At 33.9% G+C, this 25,709-nt stretch overlaps 1 protein-coding gene across 1 annotated transcript; it reads left to right on the top strand.

Annotated features, from left to right (window-relative positions):
• The first annotated feature begins 14,952 nt into the window (after nt 1-14,952).
• LOC148610764 (kinesin-like protein KIF2A) lies at nt 14,953-18,310 on the top strand. The gene is made up of 3 exons (XM_088543234.1): nt 14,953-15,081; nt 17,510-17,576; nt 18,140-18,310. Exons 1-3 carry the CDS (start codon nt 14,953-14,955, stop codon nt 18,280-18,282), a joined length of 339 nt encoding a protein of 112 aa, XP_088399360.1. The 3' UTR covers nt 18,283-18,310.
• Nucleotides 18,311-25,709: the final 7,399 nt, after the last annotated feature.

The following is a 25,709-nucleotide window of genomic DNA, read 5'->3' as shown; positions in this document are numbered from 1 at the left end:
TATTCCTGAGTTACAATGAGTATACCTGTTTGTTTTGCTAACTTCAATAAGTGTTGAAATAAATTAAATGGTCAATTGTTACAGAACAATTGAAAGGTCTTTCCCACCAATTCTCTCTTGACAACTATCATGTTCATGAGAAATGACCTTTGTTTCACGGTTAATGGCTTATTGTGTTCTAGCCTGTCGAGACGGCTCGATCGACAATATTTATTTCTTGTATATGTTTTAAAAGGCGAGATTTTTGACAATTATTAAATTTGCAAAACAGCTCTGATTCTTATAAGAACGATGAATTCTGCAGTAACTGTGTTGTAATAAACTATTTTTTCCTGTCAATTCCATCAATACAATCAGTTGAGAACAAAATGAACTTGTGATTTTCATGAAAATAGATAAATTCAAAGGGAGATAATTATAAAGTATTGCAAAGCAAAAGGTCTCAATCGTCACTTCCAGGTCAAATGGCCACCCCTCTATGAAGTACTAAAACACACTTAACCTAGAATTATGCATTGTAAAGGTATTATTTGAGTGTGTATTGAACAAATGTGGTCAAAATTAAACTCAGATTGTAAACTCTTATTTCGTACTTTTAAGTCGCTACAAAAGTATGAGTATTTTGTATAAGTGTGAATAATGTGCTTCCATTGTGTAAGTTGGAACAACAATGTCGGAAGAAAGTGATTTTACAAAATTACTGTACAATAACTGTTTAAATATTTTGATAACCAAGAAGTCGGTCTCTGTTCTTGCTATTTTAAGGCAACTTAAAGAGTAAATGTAAATTGTTTCAGTACATGAGTACTTTGATTTTCCTATTTAAATGACAATTGAAAATTATTAATACATGTTTATTTATCGTGATATTCTCGCTATGCTGTTGTTTAAATGTTAGGCCATACATGGGATTGTTTTGCATTTAATGATCGTGAATAGTGGTTTTTACTGATAAAAAGCTGGACACTCCCGATTTAGGTGCCCATGATAGGTCTAAGGCCACTTTTTAAAAAAATGTATTGGAAGTATACTTTTAAAGACAGTTTTCAGAAACGAACATTCACGCATGTATTAACATTATTTACTTATTGTCTTTATCCATATGCATTTTTTTAGATTAGTTTTTAAAAAAATGCATTAATTACGGTAAGTACTGTTGTTTTCAAAGTGTGCACCAATTTTCAAAGAGAGAGGTGATTTTCAATAACGAAAACCGGCAAAGACACCACTAATGGAATTCGTTGTATTCGAATATAGTTCTAAATGTCGGTGGAGAGTTTTCCTATATAGATACATATTTAGACACTAAATACCGCGTTACCAGTAGTTATAACTCATACTATAAAGACTTAAACAAAAAAAAAACTATAGCAAAAAAGTGCCTAATAGAGATTCAGAAATGAACATACAAATGAGGTAAAATATCTTGTCAAAGTTTGACTAAGAACCAAGATATACAAAAACATACTGCAAATCATTTAAGATCAACAGTGAAGGTCCCAAGTCTATACGACTTACGGTTTAAAAGTTTAGTGACCAACCGAACAATTTCATTTTAGGTCGCGAAATCGCGTAACCAGGGAAACCTCAAATCTTTTCGAAACTTTGTCAAATAGTACTGCCCGGGTTTCTAAAAAAATACGGAGCTTTCGGTTTGTGTGTATCTAAAACGGTTTAAGAAATTTTAGCAAAATTAGTTTTTCCGCCACGGGGCAGATAACTCTGGACCGACAAATCATCACGTCTCACAGGGTGAATTCCAAAGATTGTCAAAATCGTGTCGTGATACGTTCAGCCAAAACTTTGGCAAAATGACTGGCGGAAAAAAAAGAATAATAATAATAATCAGAAGAAATACAAAAAGGTCTTCCCATTGAAATGGGAAAGACCTTAATAAAATTTGTCGAAAAGGGCTTATATTGGTTATTCCAAGGAAAATATGGTATCCTGGAGTCAATACAACAAAAAAAAAATGCAATTTTTGAAAATGTCGCGAATCGGTGTATTTTCACCGACTTCTGAAAACCGTCAAATTTGACCGGAAGTATGCATTGTGGCATATCATTGGAGGTCTCAGTATCGTATTAATTTTCCCATAGACTTCTATAGTGAAGTGCATATTTTTAGGATTTTTTAAAAAATGTATAAATTGATTCAATAAAACTTTCACTTATGTAGCATTTCTAAGGACATGTGAAAAAATAATTTCCCGCAAAGAAAATAGGGTGAGTCCACGAAGATTGGACAGAAAAGTAGTCTTGAACTATAAATAGCCATTTTCCCTACTTTCACTGTCGTTTTGCACTCACCAAACCAACCTTTTCAGTGGAACATTTTTATGATATTATGTTAGATTTTCTTTTAAAAAAGTTCTTCATCTTACAGTGTGATGTTTGCTCTATTTTTTAAGTCATTGTTCATGTCTTTTGACAAAACATTAGTTTGTAAAGAGGCAAAAAGAAAATGCACTATATTTTTATAGCATCCATGTTTTGATGTACACCCGCTCAGGGATATGCAATACGATACTGGTACCTGAATGTGGAACCATGCGTCTAAATTGATTGGAAGTAGTTTGAGTTGTCTATCTTGAACCATATTGGCAAAAATGGCAAAAAAACCATTTTTGACCCAGTTTTTGACCATTAAAACAAATGACCTTGACTTTTGAAATGGGAAAGACCTTAATAATTACAAGCCAGAGTTGTTTTTACAGTAGTAAGTAATTAAATTCTTGACAAGCCACGTGAATTGTTTTACTACAGCCATTTTTTCATTCATTCTAATTTTGGTACAACTAATAACCCAAATTAAAATCATTTATATAGGGAACAACAATGAATAAAACAGGAAATTCATGATATTCTAACAAATCATTATTGAAGATATTTCAGTAAGTTAAGAGGTTTTATCTGAAGGAAAAAGAAATTAAAAACATATAATTGTCATAACCAACTCAAATATTGATTACTTTTGTCAAATTATGGTACATTATTGGGTCATGTTTCCATTACACCTTTTTTTTGCTACATAAGCGGACACATGTAAAATGGATGAGTGGGAAATACAAATAAATACAAATAGCAAAATAAAGACGGTAAACAGTAAATATAATTTTAATGCATTACATTTTAGCTGTAAAACGTAGAAGATGAACATTTTATTTCATAAGATAGGTCTTGTCTATAAGTCAGAACCCTTCTCAGCAGTTAAAAATGTATCCCCAAAATCTTACTTAAAATCATATATGGTAGAAGCTGTTCCATCTAGTTAGGAAGGACACTGCAGGTTATTAATGGTGAATTCAGAAGAAATTGTCATTTAACAAGGGACATAACAATACATGTAGATAAAAGCATTGTGAGATTTAGAGAAACAAACTGTCTTTTGTCAATGAAGAAAGTATTTCATAATTTTGATTTATAAATAAAGCGATAAACTTCATAAAATTTATCAAGACGACCTAATTAATATGCATAAATGAAAACCGGAAGTAACACCCACTTACCATATATGGAAGTGCTATGTCATTGGTTCTCAATCTCCATTTGGGTGCATTGAAAATGTATACACGAGTGGCTTCTTTTATCTTTACATGGTTCGGTGCCTGGTGACACAGGTGTCGACGCAGGTGTATGGCTTCGATAATTGAAATATAATTGCATTTCTTTTGTCTTACGATTTTGGAAATGAAACAATTTACATGAATATTGGACACAATACACAATTTATAATGGGCAACCCTAGGAGTGTTGAAGGGAGTTTTTCTGGTATGAATAGTACTTTTTACCTCACATGGCCTTTTGCCATGTGAGCTATTGCCATCACTTGGCGTCCTTTGTCATCGTTATTAACAATAATACTAAAGTCTTCTCCTCTGAAACTTCTTGACCAATTAGAACCAAACTTGGTATGAATGTTGCTAGGGGTATCCTGCATAGAACTGATAAGGGGATTTTCGATTCGTTAAAAAAATGGCCGCTGTTACTAAAAAGAGAACATAGGGGTCAAAGGGGGCTAACTAATTTCTTGGGTTTTACTTAATCATAGCGTGACCAAATATTGTGATAAAGTATACTGACGAACTCATTCAAATTATACAAAAGTAGTCTTAATAGATATCTGCATTTCAAGACAAGTATGGTGTTATAATAATATTATTTGCCATAGTATACTCACACAATGGTAAATTCAAATTAGCAATTATATACATTTATACATATATGCATGTATCTAAAATTTGGTGATGACTGTTTCTCACCACACCAGTGTTCTTTCCAGGCCATTATAGCGCTGTATTTTGCACCGCTATGATTTCTTATTACTGTGTTATCAGTAATTCATTTTAGTTAGAATGCACTTTGAGCACTGTGCTATACTTTTAGAGGAAGGCCATAAGAGCTGTGCTATGCCAGGATGCACTGTGCTACTTAAAAAAAATCTTCATTTCTTTTGAAATAAGCCATTAAAAATATTTATCTTTTTTATAGATTGAAGTAGAAGCAATTTTTATGTTGAACCCTGACCTGCAATCAGCACCCACCGCTCCTTCAGGAAGAGAGACTAAATCATCAACGGTAAGTTTTTATACGGCTGCAAAAAATTGCAGTGGTATAATGGTATCATCCTGTCATTGTCTGTTATTTCATGACAGGACAATAACTGAAGTACAAGTGTATAGATCTTTATGAAATTGTACCACATGGTGCTATACCACCAAAGCAGTGTTCAAACAAGAAAATTGCACAATAGCCCCCTTGACAGTAAAACGGGGTCATTTTCAAATAGAAGGAAGCCAATATGCCAGTTTGATAGGTGGTCATTTTTGGATAACAGGAGAGTTTCAACCAGTAGATAAGTTATCCTCAGGTTCTTTTCTGCTCTCAGGACAGTGCAGCATTATGGCACTTTGGTGCAGGGTGTATGTACAGTGATGAAAGTTGTGCTCTATTTACATGTGATGACTGCAATCTGTATGTGTCGTGCTACTTAAAATCGATATAAACAAGTGCAACATCTACTTCATCTTAACAAGCCCTGATTTGAAGGATTCAAGGGCTTGTACGGTGGCAGGAAATTCAGACAGGTGAATCAATAGTCTGACGCCAGATGAGAAGAATGAACATTTGTATATTTCAGTCCTGTAGAATAATACAATAAATCGGATTGTGTTTCCTCTGGTGTTCAGGCTTGTTGGGTGTATGTTTTGTGCTTCAGGGATGTTTACCAAGTTGCATACATCAGCATGAGGTTGGTGTTGGTTCTATGTTGCTGCAGAGTTTAGTTTTACTTTTGCTTCTCCTGTTGTGGTCAAGGCTACTGGTGCTTTAAATAACGAACATGCATCTTGACATGAAACTGAAAAAAATCTGGAAATTCAGAGATCAACCTACGTAATACTGTGCGCCCGCAGGGCCCACATGCCACACTTTTTGTTTGTCATATTGAAATATCCATGCCAATGGCCGAAGGATATGGCCTGGAATGAACACTGCCAAACGAAGCCTTGGATCAATTTTGGAGGTTGTGACTTGATCTTTTCAGGAATTAAGGGCCTGAGACAAGCATTTTCATGATGTCTGGACAATAACCTGACTATAAAAGAATGGATCTCCTGTGAAACAGTACTACAAAGTGTCAATCCACAAAAGAAAGGCTTTTTGGGTTTAGTGATTCAAACCATTTAGGAATTAGAGGAAAAGAGGTCAAAAACAAGCATTTTCATTATGTTCAGACAATAACTTGATTAATTGTGAATAACTCTCTGTTTTTCTTTGGAACAATGCTTTACCATGGCAAGTTACAGATCAAGTTTAAATTTAGTTTTGGTCCGCAATTTTATGCTGAGTTATGGCCCGTGGACTAAGAAAATTAATGCAGACTTGAAGTTTTCCACACTTTTTTTATAACAAATTTTGCATGAAATTTGCATTCAGTTCTCTTCAACAGTGATTTCTTTTAGTAGAGGACTTTGTATTGGCATGCAATGCACTCAGAATGCTTGTTTAATTATGATAGATGTGTTGTAGTATTATTTTTTATAAGCTGGTCAATTTTGTTTTCTATAAAAAATTCACGTTTTGCGATTTTGGCACTTTTTCATGAAAAAATGTGGGACTTTCCGTTTTCATGCCCTATTGCTTTATGTCTGGTATATTAGCCAATGGGTGTATCATGCACTCATGGCAAAGCTCTTTATTGAGAGAATGTAGTTATGAGATACTTGAATGAACATAAGAAAGTTTTATTTTGCAGGGGAATAAGCCAGATGGTGATGGTCCTTCAGCTAGACAACTTAATGTTGTCAAGAAAAGTAAGTTGTTTTCTAGATTCTTGCAGGAATGGATTACAAGATTATCTCCCCTTAACCAAAGGTCAATGGGAGTTTATGCTATCACTTTTTGCCTGTCATCATCCTTTTAAATCCACGTATAAAGGATTGTTTTATTTGTCACAACCAACCTTATAAAAGTAATAGCACTTTTTCTGTCAAATTGATGATTTCCACATTTTTTATGTGACTCCAAAATTGTCGAATTATGATGTGGTATTGTTTTTAATACCAAATGGCGTATATCGCAGAAACAATTACCGGTACTGATTTTATGAATATGGGGACGGGGTACCCATCTTTTATTTGCTACACCTCTTACACCATCGGTAGGAATTTAATGAAACTTTTTCAGAATCTTTATTACGGGGTGAGGGATGGTAACATACTAAAAGTGGTTATTTAAACGTTCACAGACCAACCCTTGTTATTTAAAGACTTTTTGAGATTTATTCTATGACAGAGGAGGGTGTTTTGTTTTATGGTATTGTAATGTGCATGAGGTCTCCTTGTTACTGTAAACGTGACAATATAATCTTAAATACTGGAATGATTCAAGTTCATTCAACATGCTTCAGGCACATGTCCAAAAAAACACTATATTTGTTGGGTTCAATGTTCAGAAGAGTCATATTGCATGTAAAAAACATTACCTTTGAAGAGTATTGACAAGTTTGATTTATTATTCAAACGTCAAATATTGATTATAGTATATTTTTAATGAAGTAGCATGACACCGTCTTCAGTGTTTATGAATGACATTATTTTCGTTTACTTTCACTCCCGGGTTTTGGGGATGGCATTTCATAAGTTTTCAACCTAGGTTTAAGTAATATGTTTATCAATTTGATATTGTTTAATGTAAATGTTGACACCTAGAATGATAGCAGTTTCGATATTTATTTCAACATTTCACACCTATAGATGTTTGGGACCATGGACTATTTGTAGTGACATATTTCACAACTTCACATAGCAACAGCATCAATGGAAACACTAGCCAATTAATTTGAGTTTTATAGAAAAAGAACAAGTTCATGGAAGAGAACCACAGGGATCTTTACACAATTATGAAATAACATTAGGGACATATTATGAGCCAAGGTTCTTTTGTTTGCTTACATGTAATCATTATCATGAGCCTGCGTATGAAAAATTTCGAAGGTATAAATACGGAGCTTTTGTTTGTTTGTTTGTTGGGGTTTAACGTCCGAGCAGCAATATTTCAGCTATATTCAGACGATGGACATGAAATTGATGATAAAATGAACATGAAATGAAAAAAAAAGGATGGGACACAAGGACAATAGGGTCGACAAACTTCGATTGCCACTGGAAAAAGGGGGATGGGTAAGGTCGGGCAATTTAGCCTCCTGTGGCGGAGCGCAAAGGTTCCTACTCCTATCGAATACCACAGCAGGGTTCTTTAAACGTGTGAGGAACGTGGCATCTTTCCCAACACGGTGCACCACTATGGTTTGCGGTCAGGTTTTCCGTATTATAGCATGACAACCCCAGCATGTAACATGCCAGGGGTACCCCATTCCACCACCTGGGGCACACATCCCAGTTGTTCTGTGGGCAGAGCGCCTAGCCCCCGGCTAGGTCTCTGAGGACTATTTAGTCGCCTTATACGACAAGCTTAGCGCTGCTGCAGGCCTTTTCTTTTAACACCCTGACCTGCACGGGGATAAATACGGAGCAAGTTCGCAAGAACATGGTTGATTGCATTTGGCTGCAGTGATATCAACATCGTTTGAAATATAAGGAAACAGCCGTGGGAAGGACTTGCTGCTGGAAACCAATATTAGTGGAATCACCCACCACACCGATATTGTCGTTTGATGTTTATTACATTTTATAATATCATACGATGTTTTCCGCCAATATAGGACACCACTGGAGGAATTTAATGGGAACCTGACTTTGAAGTGAGTGAAATGCAAGCATTATTTATGGTGGATAAGAAATATGAAGGGACTTTAGGATTCATGGTTAATATTTTTAAGGATCGTGTGATGTGGAAAAGGAACTAGGAACTATTAACTTTAGTTGGTGAATACTAGTATGAGTGCTGTTCAAGAGCTATTAGTAAATTACAGTTGGAATAGGATGAGGCAACATAACAAGGTACACAGGCGTACATTTTATTAAAGACACAGAAACTGCTATCACCAGGGGTCAATAAGTTTTAAAACTGAGAACTATCTTACCAAACGAACCATTCGCCATATCTGTTACAATATAATGTGAATTATACATGTTACCCAAAAACGTTTTACATATTCTATGGAATAAAACATGCATGCATCTTCCGAAAGGTAGACATCACTTTACGCTTTACTTAGGTATCTCAGTATAATGTATCAACATCTAAAAGGCTGATCTTGAGTGAAAATTGAATTTATAAAAGACATTTGCTGCCTTCTTTATAAGAGTAAAATTATGTGCAGAAGGTGCCTCATTAAGAGTTTACATTAAAACTTATTTCCCAATAGAATTTATGGCCTTTGATGATAATAAATTTAGTTATTAATAACAAAACTGCTGAATTGCCTCAAAGGTATTTATGAATGCATTTGCATGCTAACTCTATTCAAAACTTTTACAGCAAAGATTTTTAAGTTTTCGTCTGTACATTCCCATTTAATTTGCTATTTGATCACAATTAGTCCATGAATTTAAAATAAAATTCCAAAAAAGTCTGCTACTTTTCTGCACCATGTATTATGTCTCCCCTGTTCATCTGTCTGTCACCCTTTTGTAATTGTAACTCTCCAGAAACTGCAGCTCAAAATATCTTGAAACTTTTTAGGTAGTTAGGTTAGGACATGATTTGTAGTTGTGCATAATACCAGGAATGTATGATCCTCTAAATGTTATGAGCTTAGGAATGGGTGAGACATACGTTTTTTTTTAATTTAATTACACTTATTACAACTGTATACCTCCTACTTTGTATGTTACAATTTGACTCAAATCAATTGCAAGGTCAAAAGGTACTTTTTATCAAATGGGGGAGCAGGGCATTAATTTTGTGAGCAATTAAAAGCTTTACTTAGAAGGAAGCATCTTTATGATATGAGTATAAATGTCAAGCCGAAAATGAATTACAAATGTATTATATGAAAACAATGGTTTAGGCTTTATATAACTTAAGTCTACATGATTTATTTTAATTAAACTTACAATGACTGCAAAAGACAAGAAGTACTCTTATGAAATTTGAGGTTAATAAGTTCTGAAGTCAGCAGCATGTTTCATTTTGTATTACTGAAAACATAATTCAAAATGACCGCAAACCTTTCAGCGATTTTTCTATATATGATTTAGAGCCAATATAAGACTGTTTCCTAATGCCTTGAGCATGATCATTTTCCTTAATGTCTCCAAAAATTACCAGAATCCTGCTATTCATTGATTTTTTTAATTTGACACGTGCAGGCTCTGCTCACCTGATCAGGTGAAAACTTGCAGCATTGTTATGAAACTTTGTAGGATGTAATATAACCATGTTGTGTCAAGATGTGCATACTGTCAGTAAAATATGTCTGGACAAAACTTGTAGAAATGACAGATGTTGACCTTAAGCCTTTTTCAGCAAAACTTGGTGTCATGTGTTGTCCCCAACTCCTCCTCAGTGACCTGCAGGATTGTTATGAAACTTAATAGGATATTAGATTACCATATTGGGATGTGCACATTGTCTTGATTTGTGTAATGGACATCCTGCTACCAAACATGAACCTGATCCTCCGAAACCTCTTGGCGCTGCAGGTAAGGTTATGATGATCACAAAAGCTGTCACAATAAATATAAATAAACTAGTAATAAATATAAAAAAAAATATAAGTGTCCTGCAATGGTGATCAAATATATTAAAAGCACATCAAATGTTACTTGACGTAGATAGGATTTTTAAAGTTGATTAAATATCTCTTTTCTTCAGTCTTCAGAGTTCTGTTTGTAGTATACATTTGCATGGTTTTTTTTCAGCTCGAAGAAAATCTAACTGTGTAAAGGCTGTTGAAAGTATTCAAAAGAAAAGAGACGAGAGAAGAGCACAACAAGAGGCACTACGTTTGAAGAATGAACGAGAATATGATATGTCAGATCCTAATTAGGAGTTTTTAGCTATGATAAAGTAAGCATTGTTGTATTAGCCATTGGCCAGTCAAGGGGGAGAAGGTGGGAAATTATTATTTTTAACATTGGAAAATACTCAGAAATGAATGTAGTTTAAAAAAAACAACATCCGAGCAAGAACGTTATTTAGCATTTTAGTATATCTAAAAGTAAGTTGATGCATTTTTCTGGAGTAAAATTTTGTGGTCCCAGGCCCCAGCGCCACAAAGGTAAAAATATTTAAGTCTGAGAATATTTTTAACTTCCATGGTAACTCCAATCAGTGTCTTTGAAATTGATGACGACACAAACAATTTTAAAAGAATTTTCTCAGACTTAACTAATTTTTCAAGTTTTTGGCCCTGTGGCCAGGTTAGAGCACCTGCTTTCTTTTGTAAGTCTCTGGATTCACTGGGCGTGCTCTTATGGTACATGAGTTTAAAATTTCATTAACTATTGTATCACGGAGCACCAAGGCTGGCCATTTTTGTCTCATAATGACTAAACTGGCCGGTCTCTTATAAACTACAGTCTCTATGATTAATTCAATTTTTATGAGACTACAACTTTTCTTTTGCCTGTTGTTACAAAGCTACACTCTTGTAATGGTGTTGAAAAAAAGTATAATTCCGTCTGTGAAGTTCTAATCAAGTTGTTCCTCGTCTATAATGTTTATCATGACACATCATAAGTGGGTTTTGTGGAGGTTGAAGAAATTTCATGTCTTGGTGTAAAATAGTTAATGTTTTATGCATATAATTTAAATTTCCCAATCCCAATCCGTATTTAGGAATAGCAATAAATTTTTGAGGGGTAAAAATTTGTGTGTTTTTATTTTCACGTCCTTATGTTTAGGTGAATATAGAATAAGTACACATTAAGGTACTACTTAATAACCATGACATGTATTCAGAGCATTTGTAAGACGTCTCATTTAAGAAGACTATACTTCACGCAAGAACTAGTGTTTGAGTTGTGTAATACCTTACCTAACTCCACCCTCCATAATATTTCATCTTTCTGTTTTGAATGTCCCAATTCATTGTTTATTATTAATTTAGTATTTTTGCTTAAACTCAAAAATATAATTTGGTTCATTTACATGTAGTGTGCATTTAGATATTTATTTATTTTGGTAAGGCGTTTTATTTTGAAATATGTGTATAAGCATGGGACACAGACATTGCCAGTACTTGCCTTTAGGACTGGTGTTTACTGGAGTACCACACAAGGAAGAAAATATCAACTTCCACTAAGCCTTTAGCAATAGATTATTTCCTGTGTATTCTATTGTAACAAGATCTATTGCATGCTGCATTTATAATAACTGTAAATTCTACTTGTATGTGACATTTATGCATTTGGCAAAAAAAAATGGGCAAAAAAAGATTTCTGAAAGTTGTCACCATAATTCCATCACACATGACCTCTTGTAAGTAATTCTTTATTATTTGATTTCAGGGAATACAGAGCAGGATTAGACTTTCGACCTTTGACCTCTTCAGATCCTATTGTTTTTCTTTATTGTACCTTTGATTGTAATGGTGTTCTAAATGTCTTTTTTAGCTCACCTTACCATAGGCCAAGTGAGCTATTGCCATCACTTGGCATCCGTCGTCGTTAACAATTCTTCAAACATCTTCTCCTCTGAAACTACTGAATGGATTTGGATGAAACTTAATATGATTGTTTTAAAGTGTATCCTGCACAAAATGATCGTTTCGATTTTTGATATGTCAAAAAACATGGCCACAATTACTAAAAATAGAACATAGAGGTCAGACAGCAGTTTTTGCTTATATATCCAAAACTGTTAGGTTTAACCATATTCTGACATGTTAAAAGTGTTCAGAATGATGCGTTGTATCTGTGGTCAAATTTTGGTGATGATCTGTTGACCCATGTTGGAGTTATTGCCCTTTTTGGAGTTTTTTTTGCTGTTTTTGATGTTATTACTTTCAAAAATCTTCTCCTCAGAAACTGCAATACAGAATTCAATGGAAGTTGGTATTTTTGTTTTTTAAGGTTATCCTAAACAAATTGACTGTTTGGATTTTTGATCTGTTAAAAAAACACCGCAGCTGTTCCTAAAATTTGAACATAGGGGTCAGATAGTAATTATTTGCATATATCTCCAAAATGGTTAGGTTTAGCCAATATCTTTCAAATTTGTTGAAATGATTCTTATCATAACGCCAATATCTTGAAAACTATAATAGATAGAATGAAACTTTCATTTGATGAAATGATCCTAATGATAAGTCCTACCAAAGTCTTCATGGAGTCAAAATTGTCGGACAACTGTTAGAGTCATTGCCCTTGAAAGGCAAACATTTAACCAGGTGAGCGATTCAGGGTCCTTGGAGCCTCTTGTTTATTTCTTGAAAATGAGTGAAGGGTAACAAAAATTGTGTTTTTTTAACTTCATTTTTCACGTATGCCTTCTAGGTTTGTTTATAGGAATAGAAAAAAGATCAACTGCAGCACAAACACTACATTTTCATCATGTCTTCAGTGAAAATAAGTCCTGAATAACTTCCAATGTTACTCTAATGATTGCTAGGTATTACCTCAACTATCAACATGTAACACTTCTCAACCCAGTACTTTCAGTGCAACCATCTGATTCACCCTAAGATTTTTTATTTACATTTTATCATTTAAAGCTATGTATTGCAAAAATCATTTCCAAATGAGTCAATAAATGGAGATCATTGCATATTATTTGAAGAAGAATACTATTGCCCAGAAACTTAAATTAAAATAAATCACAATTAATTACATTCCTTTTACATTTCATTTAACTTTGAGGTGAAACACTTTTTCAGTAAAAAGAGGTTGGATCAGTAAAAATTCCAAATAGTATAATTAATTGGAAAAAGTGAACAACCAAATTATTAACATTAGTGCCGAAGAATGCCTAGATTTAATGAGTGTGAGGAACTTTTTCCACACACAAGTTAAATTTTCAAGCATTCAATATTTTGGTTATTCACCAATTGATTATCCTATTTATTATCTAGATTTTCCTCATAATTTATCGATATTTTCAACATGAATTTTAGATTCTGATATTGGCGTATTGATATCAAAGTTGTAACATTTTGAGAAAGTCCAAGAGTGAAATTACCGAATTTATTATACCCCACGCAACAAAGTTGTGGAGGGTATAATGTTTTTGAATCGTCCATCAGTCTATCTTCAGTCCATTTTCAGTTTTGCAGACACTTTTGAAACACTTGCAGATATGGACATGATTTTTATACCCCTCGCAACGAAGTTTCGAAGGGTATAATGTTTTTGACCCGTCCACAGTATGGGAAATAATTTTTTCCCCAACTTGCCATTCTGGCTAGTGGAATATTGAACTTGCTAGCCAAATAGAAATTCAACTATACTCGAAGTCACATACAGCACATTTTCGATTTGAAGCTCTATTTTTTAAACTGTCGGGACTTGCCCAAATTCAAGAGAACTTTTTTTTATCTAAACGATAATGACATGATTTTTGGTCTATAAGTTCACCATGTTAATTTTCATTTTGCTCTGATGATTTACTGGGCCTTGAACTAAACTAATTTCACTGAAATCACTGTTTTGCTGACTTTTTTTCTAAACGCTTGCAGATTATGACATGATTTTATGGTATATAAATTCACCATGATAAGTTATAGGTCAAGTGTACGTTTTGTTGGAACCCATCACCCATCTGAATGGACTGAATATGACACTTGCGAGAAACGTTAAGCTAGAATCAAACAGAAAATGATATGTTTTAATTGCTTCGTAAATCACAATGCATCAGAATGCAAATCAAAACATTCCTGCCATAAATGTAACAAGCCACGTCACACTAATTATGTAATGAAAGGGAGAAGAGGGAGAAATCTGTGGAAGAATTAAAAATCCCTGAAAATCCACTTTTAGTGATTTTTCCAGTGTTCCAAGGAAATCAAAGTTGTTGAATTTGTATACATTTCATTAATATTATGCTTATAAATAAATAATTATATAAAATGACATGGTTTACCAGGTGAGTGATTCAGGCTCTTGTGAGCCTCTTATTTGTCTTTAATATTTGGGATTAGGGTAAGTCAGCTCCAGACAATTTGTCATGTACCATGGTTGATGATCTTTGACCTTGAACTTAGACCTAAAGGTCAGATCAATGATTTTTTGCATGAATGTTTTGTGTCTCAGCTGTAATGAGTTTTTCCTGATAAATTGAATGTGGCTGATGTACAGGATTTTTACCACAGTGGGTTTCCACAGAGATGGATTCCATCTCAATGATATCTAGTAAGAATATTTATATCATTTGAATGTTGTTGTGTATTAAGTGAAACTTGTCTCGAAATCAGCACTAGTCTAATGCAGATATGTTCTGAACAACCACCATGCCATAAACAATATATTTTGATCCTGTCTAAACCCCTATCTAAATTGTACAAATTCTATAGTCTGAAAGTGTTTAGTTGACACAGCTTTCACTGAACATGTACATAGCTAATGAGCCTATTATACTTCCTTTCAGATTCACTGCCAAGCCTTTAGTAGAAAGTATATTTGATGGAGGAATGTCAACATGTTTTGCCTATGGTCAGACAGGAAGTGGGAAAACACATGTAAGATATTTAACAAATATTGGTTAAAAACTAGATAATTTTCTTATTGGTGTAGCCAAAGAAGATTTGGTTAAGGTTGTGTCTTCTATCCAGTCTGCCTATCATTCCTCGCTCTGTTTGGCTCGTGAATCTATCCCTAGAACCATTCTCTGGAAACGGTAAAAAAATGCTGGTCATTGAACAACAAATTTTGCTAATGAGCAATGACAATTTTCCAATGTTGGACACATTATATCATTTGGCAAAGCAGTGCCAAAAGCAGTAGTACCATAGTTTTCCCACAACTCAGTTTAAAGACAAGGAGAAGTAAAAAAGTTGTCAGTACACATGATAACCTTGATATATTAATCGTCCATTAATAATGCAGTTCTTGACAGGGGATGCTAGGCTTCCTTCGCTTCCAATAGTTTTGCCTGGGTTTAAAGTGTATATCAATATCCCTTTAGAATAAGTTGTCAAAACAATAACTGTCTTGATATCAGGATATTAACTTTACTACTAGCAAATGGAATAATAATTACACATGTATCTACAACCAGCTGTTTATTCAATAACCCCAGAGGCTGTTTCGTAATTAGGTAATAGGTCAAGTGGGGCAAGTCAGGGATACGTCATCAGTTTTGCAGTTTCTTGTTCAGTTAACAGGCTATTTATTGAGGTCATCCTAATTAGTGTTTTCTTTTAAATTTTCGCCATCCTACCCACCACTCACCATGTTGTCAGTGCTTCAGGGTACTTATATTGTTTATTATTTCCATGTGTAGTTACTGACCAATGATCTTTATTTTGATGTTTATCTATACTTTAATGTTTTTGTTTTTCATGTGTACTCATGTTGTATATTTTTCTTTTTGAAACCTTGCTAATAATTTTTAAAAAATGCTTCCCTTTTTGATGCTATGCTCACGTATGGATGTATGCCTTTCTATTTCGATATCATGCTTACGTACGGCTAATTACCTTCCCATTTTGATACCATGTTTACGTATGGTTTAATGCTTTTCTTTTTGATACCATGCTTACGTATGGTTGAATGTTTTCCTTTTTGATACCATGCTTACGTATGGTTAAATGTTTTCCCCTTTTGATACCATGTTTACGTATGGTTAAATGTTTTCCTTTTTGATACCATGCTTACGTATGGTGAAATGTATTCCCATTTTGATACCATGCATACATATGGTTAAATGCTTCCCTTTTTGATGCCATGCTCACGTATGGATTTATGTCTTTCTATTTCGATATCATGCTTACGTATGGTTTATTTTCTCGTTTTGTACCATGCTTACGTACGGCTTATTACCTTCCCATTTTGATACCATGCTTACGTATGGTTTAATGCTTTTCATTTTGATACCATGCTTACGTATGGTTGAATGTTTTCCTTTTTGATACCATGCTTACGTATGGTTAAATGTTTTCCCCTTTTGATACCATGTTTACGTATGGTTAAATGTTTTCCTTTTTGATACCATGCTTACGTATGGTGAAATGTATTCCCATTTTGATACCATGCATACATATGGTTAAATGCTTCCCTTTTTGATGCCATGCTCACGTATGGATTTATGTCTTTCTATTTCGATATCATGCTTACGTATGGTTTATTTTCTCGTTTTGTACCATGCTTACGTACGGCTTATTACCTTCCCATTTTGATACCATGCTTACGTATGGTTTAATGCTTTTCTTTTTGATACCATGCTTACGTATGGTTGAATGTTTTCCTTTTTGATACCATGCTTACGTATGGTTAAATGTTTTCCCCTTTTGATACCATGCTTACGTATGGTTAAATGTTTTCCTTCTTAATACCATGCTTACGTTTGGTGAAATGTATTCCCATTTTGATACCATGCTTACGTATGGTTAAATGTTTCCCCGTTTTGATATCATGCTTACGTATGGTTAAATGTTTTTTCCTGTTTTGATACCATGCTTACATGTGTTTTAATGCCTTACTATTTTATTACCATTCTTGCCTTGTTATTTTTAACATGCTTTAATATATTAGTTTGGCTATGTCAATTCAAATTTTGGTAATTATTAAAAATATTTTTTAATGGTGTGTCTACTTTCCAGCTGTCCCAGCTGTTCAGGGTTTCAACTTTTGCAGTCATATCAAGCTTGCCCTTAGAAGAATATTATTAGTGGTTTTAGATAATGAGTTGATATTTGGTTTTTAAGTAAGATCAACGTTAAGTTTTAGCAGTTCAACTAATTTACAGAATGAACATGTACTTACATCATGAGAAAAAAATGTCTAGGCTATATGATTTTGCTTTGTATTATAGATTGTGTTACCTTAAAGTCACTCATGTGCCTTTCAGTTTAGTAGATTCCTGTAATTTTATTTAGAAACTAAAAACAAAAAACACAGAAAAAACAAAAAAGACAAAAAAATGATTGAAATTGACAATATTTTCAGACCATGGGTGGCGACTTTTCTTCCAAAGGACAGCAGGACTGTTCCAAGGGTATATACTGTTTAGCAGGTAAGTTCAAGGCATAAATAAAATCAGATAGGAACACAGATAAACTGTATGTTACTACTTACATTAGTTGCAATTTTGGTATTTTGTTCTGACTGATGATATGAAGCCATTGAAGGGGTCATGAAAGAGGTGTTTTCATATCAATCTTGTTATTTGATCTCATCAGCCATACTTGTCTCCGCATCTAGCCAATACTCCTAACCTCAATCCAGTCCAAAAATATATTGAATTTGTTGTATGGCACCTTAACAATTATCACAGAAAGTGTGCATTAAAATGTGCAATGTAACATCAAATTCATGATTTCATGGGTGACAAAAAAGCATTTAAAAAATTTACTATACGTGAACAAATTGCATGAGTATATGGTAGTATACATATGGCTCTGTCAAGCTTGTGCTATATGACCATATTTCCCAATATTCATTCTATAAATCCTGTAATACAGGATCAGTACGACAATATCCATTAATAATAATGTAGTATTAATGATGAAATGATTCTATTAAAAAACTGGCATGAAAGTTTGTACATTATATTTAATTATTGTGTACCTTGTACAGCCAGGGATGTGTTCAAATTGTTCCATTCGAAGTACAAGAAAGCAGATTTATCAGTGCATTCAAGTTTCTTTGAGATATACAGTGGCAAGGTTTGTATTCAGTTAAGTCATATGTTTTTATTTTTGAGCCATTCGGACTTGTAAACTGCAAATCTAGAGGTAAGCAGGGATAATTCTGGGACACGGAGTTAACTCATTTATTTTTAAAATGGTGGGCTGTCAAAGTTACCATGTGTTTCATAGATGCTTGATTTTCTGAAATGCCCCATCAAACTTCAGTTAAGTGCACTTGCTTCAGTAAAATTTGTGTTTGTCCTTAAACATTGACATCGTTTTGATTAGACTGGTTGCATATTGAATCACTCTTACAGTGTTTGTAAGACAACACTTCAGAAAGCAGTTTCCTTGTAAAAGACTTTAATTCATGTTTTTGTTTCTGAGTATGGTTCCAATTTTCTCCTCTGACACTACTTGACCAATTGGCACCAAACTTGATATGAATGTTTCTTGGGGTATCCTGCATAGAAATGTTGTGGGAATTTTTAATTCATGGAAAAACATGGCTGCTGTTACTAAAAATAGAACATTGGGGTCAGACAGTAGTTTTTCGCATATATCTCTAAAACGGTTAGGTTTAGCTAAATTCTGGCATGGGATAAAAGTATTCATCAGATGAGATCTAATTGCGGATAAATTTTCCTTTTAATCTGTTAAACCATGTTGGAGTTATTGCCTTTTTTTAACATTTTTTGATATTTTTAATTTTATTTCTTTCACTAATCTTCTACTCTGACATTACTTGACCAATTGAAACCCAATTTGGTAAGAATGTTGCTAGGGGTATCCTGCATAGAACTGATGTGGGGATTTTTAGAAATAGAATATAGGGGTCAGATTAGTTTTTTGCTTATATCTCTAAAACCGTTAGGTTTAGCCAAATTCTTTCAATAGCTGGAAGGATCCTTATTATTTAGACTACAAAAGTCTTCAGGGATAAAAGTTGTCAGACGATACCTTGTAAAAGTTATTGCCCTTGGAAATAATGACCTTTTATTTTACAGTTTTCAGTCAACATCTTAAAAACTGTGATAGATAGAAACGTTTAATTGCTGAAATGATCCTTATGATAAGTCCTATCAAAGTCTTCTGGAGTCAGAATTGTTGTACAACTTCTTGTTTAATTTATTGCCCTTGAAAGGCAAAATTAAACCAGGTGAGCGAGTCTCTTGTTAAATTCATGGTATGATTTCATTCATTATTTAATATAACAAATTTCCAAAACATCAAGACCCGTCTTGTGCATTGTTATAGTTATGTAAATTTATACAATTCTATAATTAATAAAAGGTTGATAAAATTCAGTAATACATTTTCCTGTGAATCAAATAAACATGCCACAGAAAAGAACAATTGTGTGGATATAGGTTTTTATAGAAGCAATCGAAATGAGTAAAGGCAAATGAGTTTGAAAACTTTTATTTTTGCATGATCATGTAATCTCCTTACAAAGGACTAAGTTTAAATTTTCCAAAACAAAACTTAAGGAAAGTACGCAAAATTTATTTTATTATGTTGTTTGTTATATAAAAGTGAATCTGATATAACTGGTAATGATCGACGGCACCTTTCCCTTCTTTCCGTTTGTTTCACAGTACCCCTGAAGACTTTTGTTGTTCCCCGTGATGTGTCACAAGGGGACATGGAAAGGCTGGGCGTCCACCTGTGTTTTCCGCACTTTTTAAGCTCACCTGGCCAAAGGCCATGTGAGCTATTGCCATCACTTGGTGTCTGTAGTCTCCGCCGTCGTCGTTAACAATTATACAAAACTCTTCTCCTCTGAAACTACTTGACTAATTAGAACCAAACTATGTATGAATGTTCCTTGGGGTATCCTGCATAGAACTGATGTGGGGATCTTTGATTCGTCGAAAAACATGGCTGCCATTACTAAATTTAGAACATATGTGTTAGACAGTACTTTTTCACATATATCTCCTAAACCGTTAAGTTAAGCTGCAATTTGATGGGGTTAAAGTTTTCAGCATGATGAGATCTATCTCTGGTCATATTTTGGTTTTAATCCGTGAAGCCATGTTGGAGTTATTGCCCTTTTTCAACGATTTTTGCTATTCTTAATGTTATTTCGTTCAAAAATCTTCTCCTCTGACACTACTTGACTAATTAGAACCAAACTATGTATGAATGTTCTTTGAGGTATACTGCATAGAACTTGTATGGGGATTTTTGATTTGTTGAAAACATGACAGCCATTACTAAAAATAGAACATAGGGGTCAGACAGTAGTTTTTCACATATATCTACTAAACCGTTAGGTTTAGCTGCATTCTGACTGGGTAAAAGTATGCAGCATGGTGAGATCTATCTCTGGTCAAATTTTGGTTTTCAATCTGTTAAGCCATGTTGGAGTTATTGCCCTTTTCCAACGATTTTTGCTATTTTTAATGTTATTTCTTTCAAAAATCTTCTCCTCTGACACTACTTGACCAATTGAAACCAAACTCCGTATGAATGTTCCTTGGGGTATACTGCATAGAACTGAAGTGAGGATTTTTGATTTGTCGAAAAACATGGCCGCCGTTACTAAAAATAGAACATAGGGGTCAGACAGTAGTTTTTCACATATATCTCCAAAACCGTTAGGTTTATCCAAATTCTTTCAATAGCTGAAATGATCCATATAATTAGGACTACAAAAGTCTTCAGACTCCTTGTAAGAGTTATTGCCCTTGAAAGGGGAAAATGACTTTTTTTAAAATAGTTTTTCAGTCAATATCTTGAAAACTATGATAGATTAAAAGAAACTTTCAATTGTTGAAATGATCTTGTGATAAGTCCTACCAAAGACTTCTTGAGTCAAAATTGTTGGACAACTTTTTGTTTAATTTATTGCCTTTCAAAGGCAAAATTCAACAAGGTGAGCGATTCAGGCTCCTGGGACCCTCTACTGTTGTAATGTTTTTACCAAATAAGTTTGTTTTTGGTATGTGGCCTTGTTATGAACAGTTACAGATTAAGTTCGACTTTGGTTGTGGTTGAATGATTTTTACGAAAGTTATGGCCCTTGGATTTGTTTATATCTCCATCTGCTAAACTTGCAACTTTTCTTTTTGTCTACTTAGTCTGTGGTGCTTCCGCCATGATTGGTTGAGAGTTATTATGGAACGTTTATGACCGGATCTAAATTTAGAAGTATAGCATCAATATACATATAAATAGAAACATAGCATCAATTTTAAAAATAGAAACAAGGCTTAATGTAAGTGGAATATCCTTGGCATCATGTGATCATAATAACCAATGAACAATGAAGACTGTTACACCATATGTAATATATTACCATATTTTTCAAAATATTGGCATTTGTTTATTGAACTGAAAATCCCTGTCTGCCTTTTTTTAATTCAAATTCCAGATATCTTTACATTTTTAGAGTTATTAGGATCATAGACTAAGGTTTTTTATGAGCACCCTCAAAGCAGAAATTTTGTGCAATATTGTTTCCAAACCAGTTATTGTGTAAGTCCTTATGCTTAAGTGAGTCAAAAATTAATATTGTGTCTGTCCCAAGTGATCAGAGTTCAACATGCTTGGGTCCAATCATGCTGTGTTCTGCAAATTTCTTTGTTAATTATAATTTTATAATCAGGTTATTAGATAATATCAAAGCCTTAGGGGGCAATTTTGACATTGTGGCATTTCAGCATATTCTTTCAAAGTTTTAAGTAGGTCAATGAGTGCCAAGGCTACATCCGTTTTCAAAGACCCAGATGTACAAAAAAATATTGTCTACTATACATGACAAATATGTTGTCGTACCAGCAGACAAAGCCCAAAACAACATTGTTTTTGTCTGCAACACGTCTTACATCCAATGTTAATTGTCAGAGGTAGACGTAGAAAATAATAGCAGTGATAAGACCTATACTGCTACCACACTCTCCAAAGAAGAGATTGTGGAAAACCATAAATCTGTGCTATCCTCTTTTGGTCTCTCTACCAAGGACGATGATTGTGATTTACCGTCTATGTACTGGATTCCTAAACTCCACAAGAATCCATAAAATCAACGTTTCATAGCTGGATCTGCAAAATGTACCACCAAACCTCTTTCAAAACTTTTTAACTTCTATACTCACAACTGTCACAGTCCTACCACAACACTTTGTACTCAAGTAGTGGTATTAATTCAATGTGGAGACTGAAAAATTTGAAAGATCTTTTGGAGACAATCTGAATATAATAGCATTAAAACCTATGATTTTTAACACTGTACACTTCTATTCCCCATACTCAGTTTAAATGGCGAATTAAAAACATCATACATTGTTGTTTTTCTAAACAATGGTACACCTAGATACAAATATATAGGTCTTGGTAGGGATTCCTCATACTTTGTAAGAACTAACTCCAAACATACAGGGGAAGATGTTTACAAAATGCTGGAATTTTTAATTGACAACATATTTGTCCAATGTGGTGGACATGGTTTTCAACAAATGGTCGGCATTCCAGTTGGAACAAATTGTGTTCCTTTACTAGCTGACCTATTCCTTCACTCTTATGAGGCTGACTTTATAGCTGATCTGATCCGAAAGAAAGAATATCATTTGTCTAGATCCTTTGATCTCAGTGTCCGCTATGTAGATGATGTATTATCTTTAAACAATCCTGATTTCGGGGATTTGATACATCGCATCTTATCCCAAAAAAATTTGAGATAAAGGATACTACAGACACTGTGAAGTCGGCCTCATATCTTGACCTACACTTAGAAATCGATGGTAAAGGAAAACTATTGACCAAACTTTACGACAAACGTGTTGACTTGTCATTCAAAATTGTCAACTTTCCTTTCATCTGTGGCAACATCCCTTCAACACCTGCGTATGGAGTGTTCATATCACAACTCATACGTTATGCAAGAGCTTGCCGAAACTACGCAGACTTTGTGTATCGCGCTAGAACTCTAACAAATAGGCTTCTGGAACAGCATTATGTTGCTACAAGATTGAAGTCATCACCACAGAAGTTTTATTGTCGTCATCATGAACTCGTGGATCGTTATGGTGTATCCATCTGCACTGTGAAACCAGATTTATTCAATAGTCATAGTATTCCTTTCCTCGTTTGTCTACTATTGACTTAACTTTTTATGAGCAACTCAGTTGGTGTTTCTAGAAAAAACAGAGGGCCCTTACCCTGCCGGTGCACCTGGTCCATGCTCCCAGTTTTTAGTTGAGTCCGAATTGCCTATTTGCTTTTGTTACTTTGTATGTATGATTTTAGTTACATTATGTTCTTTGTTGTGTATGTCTGTTTTCCATGTCTGGTCGTTGTCAAGATCAGCCACCTGATATTCAAGTAATCACAAAAACCAAGTGTCTGCAGGAAAATATAATGTCATTGTTGTTGGCATCTGTTAACTTTTGGTTTTTTACTAGAACTAAAGTAAAACTTCTTCAATCTCTTTGAAATTTCAACATATTGTTCCTAATGACATGACAGGGGGCCAAATAGTTTTTGCAGGTTTTTTGCCCCACACTTTTTAACAATAAGGGGCTAAAACCGGTGAAATGGGTGTTATAATTATAATTGATGGGAAAAGTTTTTTGTTGATCTGATTTTTATGATTTTGTTTTTAAAATTTTTTTGAGGGTAGGGTATCTTAACTTGTTTTGGAGTTAAATAGATACAAAATTTTGACCAATTTTAATCATACTTGGCAGAAATGATGTATGCATGAGTTTCTTCAAAAGATCCACTTTAGGTTCCATTTGATAAAACAAGATGGCCACAAGATACTATCTCAGCCTCTGATTGGCCAATTATCTCAGATCAACTTTCTTAAACCACATGTGCCAATGTTTTGAAACTTGATTTGTTTGATGACCTCAATGCCTTCTACTTATGATCCACTTTTTGTGTGGCTCAGATGGCCGCGGCCACTCAAACGTTACCATTGAGTCCCTATGTGGAAGCTTATTTTTGCCTGTATCCCTGCTTCTACTTAGCCAATGGTGCCCAGACTTCACAAAAATAATGAGAGAGACAACTTTAACATGGGATAACATTCTGGTTCTGCTTTATTAAACAAGATAGCCACCAGAGTCTATTGGTCATTTTTCAAAAATCAACTGCACTGAAACCACAGATATTTTTTGAATAATGGATTAAAGACCAATCTTGTTTGGGTAAAAATTGTAGAAATGATGGCTGTTGGACTTTGTCTTTGTCTCATATGTTGTCAGCAACAACTTGCAGGATTGTTATGAAACTTAATGTGGTGCTAAATTACAATATTGGAATGTTCATATTGTCATGAATTTTGTAGTCATATATTGTTATTGTGTTGTCAACAAAAGTATATAATTGTTTCAAGTTGGGAGTTTTAGAAATGGCCACAAATTGTTTGTCAAAAGTTTTAAGTCTATCCCTCATTAAAATTGTGTCCAATATGAGTTTGTGTCCACATCAGTCACTAAATGTACAGGATTTAACAGGCTGCAGAAGATATTAGTCCAGTTAGGGGTCATGTCTAATTTAATATATATAGCTATGGTGCTGTCATCACCTGTTTCCATAGACAGTTGGTTTTGTCTGTGATCTTGAATCCTTACATGAGGTTATTCAATACTTGTTGATCAAAGTCAAAGTTTTATTTGGCTAAATTTTAACCACACTTTAGACTATCCATGAGATAAATTGTCACTTTTGATCATAATCAAATTATGAGATTTGATATTACTTGTATAAGGTTGATGTTTATGGTCATATTTATCTGTTATCAAGAACATTTTCAGTCTGTATTTCAAGTGAAAGTGGGTCCAAAGAATATTTGAATTATTTTATGTGCCCTAATTGCCCTAAGAATATTTTAAATACCAAATATATGTGTATATGTTTGGATTTAAATTTCAGAATTTTGATTTCTTAAATAAAAAAAAAATTCAGAGTATTGGAAGATCACAAAGTTCAAGTTCAAATAGTTGGATTAAAAGAAGAATCGATAGACTCAGTTGATGATGTGTTACGGCTTATTCAACATGGCAACAATGTACGGACATCAGGACAAACATCGGCAAATCAACATTCTTCTAGATCACATGCTGTTTTCCAAATAATTGTTCGGAAAAGGTAAAAGAATAGTGTTATTATTACAGTTTCATTATGATTATATCCTTTTATCTTTAGCTAGGAAAATTTCTGATATATAATGATAATTATCAGTATATGGTAGCATTGTATACATGTATTTTATCATTCTACTATTTTTAAATTAGAAAATGATGTTTGGTGTTAAGCATTTAGAGGACCTATCTTTAACCTTTCGCTTAATATGCATTATAAATTTACTATTACAGATGTAATACAAACAAACAGTATTAATACAGAAAGGGGTAGATTCACTAGATCCTAATAATGGACCTGCAAATCCTTCTACATTAGAGAATTTCTTTTATGAATAATGTTTACTTTGAAAAGCAGTAGCCTAAAAATTGTTATCATTCTATTTGAAATTAATTTGAATTGAAATGTCTGCGATCCTAGAA

The sequence above is a fragment of the Perna viridis genome, chromosome 8 (genome assembly GCF_037379345.1).
Source record: "Perna viridis isolate PV_CMFRI_1.1 ecotype Kerala chromosome 8, ASM3737934v1, whole genome shotgun sequence".
Classification (NCBI taxonomy): domain Eukaryota; kingdom Metazoa; phylum Mollusca; class Bivalvia; order Mytilida; family Mytilidae; genus Perna; species Perna viridis.
This window is presented reverse-complemented; position numbering and strand designations above follow the sequence as displayed.

Coding starts and splice junctions, on each gene's coding strand:
- LOC148610764 (XM_088543234.1), top strand. CDS start 14,953: ATGTACATAGCTAATGAGCCTATTATACTTCCTTTCAGATTCACTGCC. Junction 15,082..17,509: donor CAGGAAGTGGGAAAACACAT/GTAAGATATTTA, acceptor CAATATTTTCAG/ACCATGGGTGGCGACTTTTC. Junction 17,577..18,139: donor GGGTATATACTGTTTAGCAG/GTAAGTTCAAGG, acceptor TACCTTGTACAG/CCAGGGATGTGTTCAAATTG.